General features: G+C 38.4%; 1 protein-coding gene across 2 annotated transcripts in view; it reads right to left on the bottom strand.

Moving 5' to 3' along the window:
• Positions 1-203: 203 nt before the first annotated feature.
• snx6 (sorting nexin 6) overlaps positions 204-8,214 on the bottom strand; it is a 42,809-nt gene continuing 34,798 nt past the window's right edge. For both annotated transcript variants that reach the window (XM_080202851.1, XM_080202850.1), the window contains exons 12-14: positions 6,370-6,529; positions 5,818-5,903; positions 204-808 (exon numbers count right to left, since the gene is read on the bottom strand). In XM_080202851.1, coding sequence (XP_080058977.1) covers positions 755-808; positions 5,818-5,903; positions 6,370-6,529 — 300 coding nt within the window. In that variant the 3' untranslated portion in view covers positions 204-754. The remainder of the gene's footprint in view (positions 809-5,817; positions 5,904-6,369; positions 6,530-8,214) is intronic.

Here is an 8,214-nt window from a genome sequence, read left to right as displayed (position 1 = left end):
CATAGCTCAATGAAAATCAAAATCACATTTTGGTTATAAACTCGTCCAACAGCTATTCTTTCAATTGGGGCAGAGTACATTCAAAAGTATCCTGCAGGAGGAGTTGTGTGTTTTGCACGTTGTTGATAAATTATCAGTAACAACGAACGGGAAACCATGTTTACCCAGTAAATAGGTTAATAAATCAAAGTATGAAAATAACCTCTCATTTACCAGTTTATTTTACAATGGTTAGGAATCATTCTACAAGTTTAAGGCAGTTATACTTATAATTTGATTTAGAAACTATACTCAGTTATAACATAAATCTTAGTTGAAAACTTAAGTGTTAATATAAAAATGAAGACTAATTGTCATAATGTTGGAATAGCACTAAAGATCAAATAATGCATTGTGACAATATTGAATACATCTATATGATTGGATCATTTTCTTTAAAAAATTGTAATTCGGCCTTTGATAATTGTAAAAATGAATAAAGTTGGCAACCAAATATACAATCATTTCAAAGATATTGGCAACTGCTGAAGAAAATCTTTTGGTTTCTGGACAAAAACAAATGACGTGCTATGTGACATCACAAAACTGGATTTTCTGCATTGAAGTTTCTTTTCTGGTCAGATGTAGTGATGCTGTTTCTTTCGAAACACGAGTAACGTCCTGACTGTAAACCTTCTCCAAGGAGCCATGAAAACCTTTTTCCTTTTTTGACATGGTGTCTACAGCCCTTGTTAATGCAACAACCATAAAGCAGTTAGCTGTCACCTTTAAGTGCCAGAAGGCAGCCCTGCAGCAACTGCAAGTGTCCCTGTGGAGGAAATAAAACAAATTCACTTTGCTAGAATCTTGAAATATAACGTCTGGTTTGATGCAATCATACAGGATCTGAATATACATTTTGCTGATCATGCAAGAGTTAGGCAATTCTTCAAAGACCCTTCAAAGGGTCATCCTGACTCAAACATTGGCTCTATTCTCTCTCCAAAGACACAGTCAGACCTGCTGAGATTTTCCATCATTTTGCACTTGTTTCAGATTCCAACATCCACAGCATTTTGCCAATTCTTTGTGCCATTCACTTACAATGTAGTTTGTCTAAAATAGTCATGACATTTGAGATTAGATAACAAGGAACTGAGACTCATACAGGTATTTAAGATCAGTATTTAAAATTCAACTGGATGGTCAAGCAAATCTGCCATCAAAAGTGCCCAAAAACTCCAGTGTCTTTCCTATGCTTACTGCTGACAGGCTGTGAGCCTGTGATTTGAGGAGCAGCTAGCAGCAGGAAGGTGAAGGTAGTGCGTCAGCTCTGGGTGGCAGTAGTGAGGGTGGGCTGCTCAGGACAGGGTGGTGGTGGTGGTGGTGGTGGTGGTGGTGGTGGTGGAAGTGAGACTGTCTGGAGAAGAGGCTGCAGAAGGGGAGGAGAACAATATAAAACCCACTAAAAAATTCTCAGCCATCTGGAATCCAAGAAAACTTGGTGTCACTGAGGAAATGCATTCCTCGCAAATGACTGTGGAGTCTCTAGTTGTTTGAAGGATGCATATGTTCAGAAGCTAGAAAAATGTAACAGGTACTATAATAATGAACAATTGAATATTTTAATACCAAAGTTTTATAAGAAAGATTTTTTATTTCATATGCTGTGAATTACTGGAGGTATAGTGACAATGTTGAGCCAAATAGGCAACCATTTTACAGAAACTGAGATCCCAAACAGTAATGAAAGACTTGCTTTTTTTATAAACCTAGGACATCCTAAAATGCTTTGTCAATGAAATATTTTGGAAGTGTAGTTACAGTTGTATTGAAGGAAATGCAATGACATAAATGATCAATTAATACAAAGCAGTCTAGATCTAGAGAGCATAATCTAAAAATTAGGACAAACACTTGTACACAAAAGGTAATATCTGTTTGGAACTCTATTCCACAATCAGCAACTGATGCTAAATATCAATGCCAGATCAATTAAGTTTCAACCTGATAGAGATCAGCGTAGCAGTAAAGGGTAAAAACTGCTTGGTTAAAATCTTTGTGCAAATGGTTTGTGCAGATGTGGTGAAAATGCAATAGTTGTGACCTCACCAGTCCAGTGTGTTTAGGGTGACGGTCGTGTGCACACGTGTAGAAGTGTCAGTTATTTTTGAAAAAAGTGTTTGTTGCTAACTTAGTCCTGTTATCTATTGCCAATTTAAATACTGTAATGTCTAGAAAATTAATGTTTTCCTTGTGTGAAGTGGCTTCAAGTTTAATGGAAGGGTGATCATTATTGAGGATATTGGTGAATTCTTCTAATTCTGCTTCTGTGCAAGTCCAAAGGCACCAACATAAATACGAAAAGATAAAATTGTGATTGCATCACCTACTAAATGACAAAATTTTAAAAAAACCAAGGAATTTAAGGAAGCATTTAAATTAAATTGTACTTGAGTTATGACAAAAACCATGCAAGTTTCATTGACGAGAAATTTAACTTAAAACATGTAATTAGTACTCCATGATCTGGTCACCTCTACAGAGGTGGTGAACCCATACAGGAAACTCATGCAAGAACTGCAGATGTTTCTAACATTAACAGTTTGACTATTGAAGTCAACATTAGTTTACTCAAGTGAAAGTCTTTGCAACAAAATGGAAACAATATTTGTGGGTTATGGCCAGTGTCATTTACCATCTCCCAGTATGTTTGGTTTAGAAATCTTGGTGGAACTTGTTGCTTTTAAAAAAATGCAAGGACCATTTGGAATGATGAGCAAAAGTACATTGTGATCATAACACAACTAATTGTAGTTTCCTTCCATTTAGGTTAGTAGGTTTAAAGCATCTACCATCAATTTGATTTGCAGGGCGTAAGGAAAAGAGCAAGTGTGAAGGGGTGACAAATAAAGCATGTTCTTTGGAATAGGCAAGGAAAGGAACAGGGGATTAAGAAATGGCAAAATAGATGTTATAAAACAGTTACTTTTGTCAGAAAACTCATTGTTTATAGCTACAGATCATTAAGAGCTTCTGATGAAAGATCTTCAACCTTAAACATCAACTCTTTCTCTCCATACAGTCAGGTGTCAAAAGCACATGCGAAAATCTGCTGCTGTCTTCAGATGATGTTGCCAAGGCGCAACATGTAGATGAGGAGTGGGTGGGGGAAATCAGGATCAGAACTTTGGCTGACCCCAGAAATAATAATACAGGAGATGCCATTGCAGGAGATTCTCTGGGTACGACTGAAAAGCTAAGAGTTAACCAGGCAAGGACAGTTGATTCAGCTGGGCAGCAGAGGATAGGGGTTGTAAGGTGGTGTAGTTTTGCCTGCTTGCAAAATGGCAAATGCTTAACTCTGGGAATTTGATGAGCTGGGCAATTTGTTAGTGAGGAGAGAGGTGCTGTTGCAAAGATTTTTTACAAAAAAGCAATGGTTTGAAAAGGAACCAAAAACAGCAAGATCTGGAAGCTGGTGAGCAGATGATAGGCAATTGGTGAGTTTCAAGTTTACCCCTCTCTCAACTGGGTCAGTAGTGGTGGAGTAGTAATTAAATGGTGGAGGGAGTGAACGTTTAAGGTTAAAACTTAAGTGGAGAAAAGTACTGGGAAAAATAATAGGATAAAAAGATTGACAGGCTCCCTGCATCCTAGGGTCTTAAAAAGAAGTGGCTGAGATAATTAATGCATTGGTTGTAATTTTCCAAATTTCCCTAGATGCTGGAAAGGTCCCAGCAGATTGGGAAACCACAAATGTAACATCTCTGTTCAGAAACGGAGACAGACAAACTAGGAAACCATAGGCTAATTAGTCTAACATCTGTAATTAGGAAAATGCAAGAATCCATTATTAGGGAGATAGGAGGACAGTTAGAAAGTTAAATTACAATTGGGCAGAGGTTTTGTGAAAGAAATTGTTTGACAAATTTTTAGAATTTTGAGGATGTAATAAACAGGGTAGAAAGAGAAATCAGTGGATGTAATGCTTTTGGATTTCCAAAAGACATTCAATAAATTATTGCACAAAATGACAGCTTGTGGAGTTGGGGATGATGTATTAGCATTAATGGGGGAATTAGCTGGCTAACAGACTTAGTCAAGATAAATGGATCATTTTCAGACTGGAAAACTAAACAATTGAATGCCAGAGGGATGCGCTGGCGCCCCAAATATGTAAATGAGGGGACTGACTGTATTATAGCCAAATTTGCTGACAATAAAATGATAGCTGGGGGACCAGGTTGTGATGCAATTAAAGTGTTCATAAAGGGGTATAAGTAGGTTGAGTGAGTAAATTTTGGCAGGTAGAGTATGTGAAAAAATGTGATGTTGTCCAAACTGGCAGGAAGAATAGGAAAAAAATATTTCAACGGAAAGAGGCTGAAGATTGCTGTGGTACAGAGGGACCTGGGTATCTTTGTAAATGAATTGCAAATCTAAGAATGTTGGCCTTTATTGCAAGGGGGCACAGAATATAAAAGTGGGAAAATGCTACAACTGTGCAGAATATTGGTGAGACTATACCTAGTACACTTTTGGTCTCCTTGTTAAAGGAGGGATTCTTGAATGGTAGTTACTGAAAGGATGTTACCCCTCATGGTGGAAACCAGAACCTAGAAGCACACTTTAAAAATAAGTGTTTCCTATTTAAGACTGAGAAGAATAATTTCGTCCCTCAAAGGGTCGTTAAGTCTGTCATTCTCTTTCCGAGGCTAATGTAGGCCAGATCATTAAATATATTCGAGGCTGAGCTAGACAGATTTTTGATCTATAGAGGAATCAAGGATTATGAGGAGGGAGGTAGAAGACAGAACAGTGAAGTTAAGGCCACAATCAGATCAGCCATGATCTTACAGGATGGCAGAGCAGGTTCAATGAGCTGAACTCCCTATGCCTGACTCTGTTTATGATTTTAGGATGTGAAAGGCTGCAGACAAGTTGCGAAAAATGAGAAGGGATAGAGCTCTAAAGCAATAACCATTTGAGAGACTGATTACCTCTGTGGAATGGGAAACGTCTTCTAGGAAACAAGTTAAGGAAGTATCACAAGTCAATGTTTTGATTTATTGATGCCATCTGATATTACAAGAAGTTGCAAAATTTTGCATATTTTGTTATAGTTTTGTCCTAGAGGAGGCGCGAGCTAAGTCTGTTAGTGACATCAGCTATACTGATTTTCTGCTACTACCTATCTTTTACTTGCAATAAACCAGATTTTAATTTATAGACAAGGTCAAGTAGGTCCATAACCATACACAGTAAGTTGACTCAACACCAGATCAAATCCAACAGGTTTATCTGGCAGCACGAGCTTTCGGAGCGCTGCTCCTTCATCAGATGAGTGACTCCAATTCACCTGATGAAGGAATAGTGCTCCAAAAGTTCGTGCTACCAAATAAACCTGTTGGACTTTAACCTGGTGTTGAGACTATTTACTGTGCCTATCCCAGTCCAATGTCAGCAACTTCACATCATAATCATGCAGCAAGCAGAAAATAGAGTAAATAAAAATGATACATAGTAAGAGCTTTGTTTCAGCAACACCTTATTTACTAATAGATCAGATGAACAAGATTTCCCAGAAGGGAAAAAATATCAGATAGGATATGGTTTGTTGAACAGGGGAGTTTAGAAATTTTCAGAATAATTCAGAACATGGTCAAGGAAGAGTGGGACAATAGTTGAGATACTTACGAAAGTCTGCTAAAGGTTATAGTGGAAGATAAGTTTAAAGCACAAGGACCAAAATTTAATGCATTAAAATACAAATACATATTTAACAAACTCTAAACTGAAGGATTTTAAATGGATTTAATATTTCAAAAACATTACCTTAGAATGCTTTAGTTCCAATTCTGCCAATTCCACAAGATTTTTTCTAAATGCTGCGACTCTTCGAGTTTTGAAGTCTATAAGCTCTAGGAACAAAGTTTAATTATCAAGGCTACATAATCTCAAGAAAAGCAGCTGTATCTAAGACAACAAATGACAGATGCTCAAATATACATTCCATTCCTGATTTAATTAGATTTGTCCAATCTGTAAGACACTACATCATCTTTGTGCTGCTGTGCCATATTAACAGTGGTGGAGAACGTGGAGGACAGTCACAAAAATGGCCAATTAAGGACCTAGTCCTGATGTTGCTGGCATTTACTAGTACACGTGGCCCTCCACCACATTGGAAGATTGCGTGGTGACCTGGGGAATGGGGATGACGATGACACTTGGCTTCTAGTTTTGTGCTGCTCCACTATTCAACTGATAGGCAAAAGAAAGAGATTGACAACTCTCTTCTGAAACATAGCTCAATCATTTGCAAAACATTTGTCAGAAAACACTTAGTTGAAATGGTAATTCTGAAAGTTATACTAGAACATTTACCTTGTTTTGCTGACTCTGAAAGTTTCTCAAATTTCTGACAACATAACTGTTGATTGGTCTCAGCTTGAAGCACATCTTTATTTTTTGCTCTCGATTTATCCAATAGTTTGTTTGCGTTTTCATAATCAACTAATGACCTTGCTCGTCTATAAAGGAGGTCCTACACAGTCAGGCAACACGAATAATTTTATTTAAAAAGTGTATATAAAGTCCATGAAAATTATACAAGATCATACAAACTGAACTTATGCATATCAATTTTGAATGTTTCCACTACAACTGCCTTGCATTAAGTAAAAAAGCACAATCATTTTGTTGGAATGTTGGTAACATTAATGTGTTCCTCACCAGCTCCAACTTTAGGCATCTGTTCAGTGTTAGGGTTTGCCCCATAGTTACCTGGCATTCCAGTTATCTTGTCCAAATGACCATCATTCAACTAAGTCATACAAAATTGAGAGGAAAGTAGTGAGGAAGATCAACATTAGTAGAGAAATGGTGCTGGGGAAATTTGAATTGAAAGCAGATAAATCCTTAAGACCTGATAATCTACACTCCAGAGAAATAGTAGATGCACTGGTGGTCATCTACCAGGATTCTACAATCTATAGGGACTGTTCCAGAGTCTGGAGGTAGCTGATGTCACTCCAATGTTCAAAAAGGGAGGTAGAGAGAAAACAGGGAATTATAGGCCAGTAGGCTTAATGTCGATAGTGGGGAAAGGACTTTACAGCAGAGCATTTAGAAAGAAGTGGCAGGATCAGACCGTCAGCATGGATTTATGCAGGAGAAATCATGCTTGATAAATCTGTTAGAATTCTTTGAAGATGCAACTAGTAGAGTTGACAGGTTGTGGGGGGTGGAGGGCAATCAATGTGGCATATTTGGACTTTCAAAAAGCATTTGACAAAGTCCCACACAAAAGATTATCGTGCAAGATTGGAAGTGCATAGGACTGGGGATACAGACGGATAGAAAACTGGCTGGCAGAGAGGAAACAGTAGGAATTAATAGCTTTTCAAATTGGCAGGCAGTAACTAGTGGGGTGCCGCAGGGCTCGATGCTGGGACCCCAGCTATTCACAATATATATTAATGATTTGGATAAGAAAACAAAATGAAACATTTCAAAGTTTGCAGATGCTACCAAGTTGGGGAGAGTGAATTGTGATGAGGATGTAGAGATCTTTCAAAATGATTTGGTCAGGTTGGACGAGTGGGCAAATCAATGGCAGATATAATTTGGATAAACGTGAAGTTATTCACTTTAGAAGCAAAGACAAGGCAGCAGATTACTACCTGAATGGCTGTAAATTGGAAGAGGGGAGTGTGCAGTGGGACCTGGGTATCCTTGTGCATCAGTCACTGAAGGTAAGCATACAAATACAGCAGGGAGTAAAGGAGGCAAATGGCACGTTGGCCATCATTTCAAGATGTTGAGGACAGGAGTAGGGATGTGTTGTTGCAATTATACAGGGCCTTTGTGAGGCCATATCTAGAGTATTGTGCAGTTTTGGTCTCTGGTTTTCTGAGGAAGGATGTTCTTGCTCTCAAGGGAGTGCAGCAAAGGTTTACCAGGCTGATTCTGGGGTCGGTGAGACTGATGTATGAGGAGATTGACTAGGTTAGGATTGTTTTTGCCGGAGTTCAGATGAATTTGGGGGGGGGGGGCAATCTCAGACTTACAAAATTCCAACAGCACAAATCATGGTAGATGCAGGAAAGATATTCCTGGTGGTGGGGGAGTCCAGAGCCAGGAGGTCATGTCTGAGGATTCAGGGGAAACCATTTAAGGCAGAGGTGAGGAGACATTTCTTCACCCAAAAGGAGTGGTGAGCCTGTGGAA

Source organism: Carcharhinus amblyrhynchos, chromosome 14, assembly GCF_965287045.1.
Source record: "Carcharhinus amblyrhynchos chromosome 14, sCarAmb.v2.hapA, whole genome shotgun sequence".
NCBI lineage: Eukaryota > Metazoa > Chordata > Chondrichthyes > Carcharhiniformes > Carcharhinidae > Carcharhinus > Carcharhinus amblyrhynchos.
The sequence above is the reverse complement of the archived record's forward strand: the minus strand, read 5'-3'. Positions and strand labels throughout refer to the sequence as shown.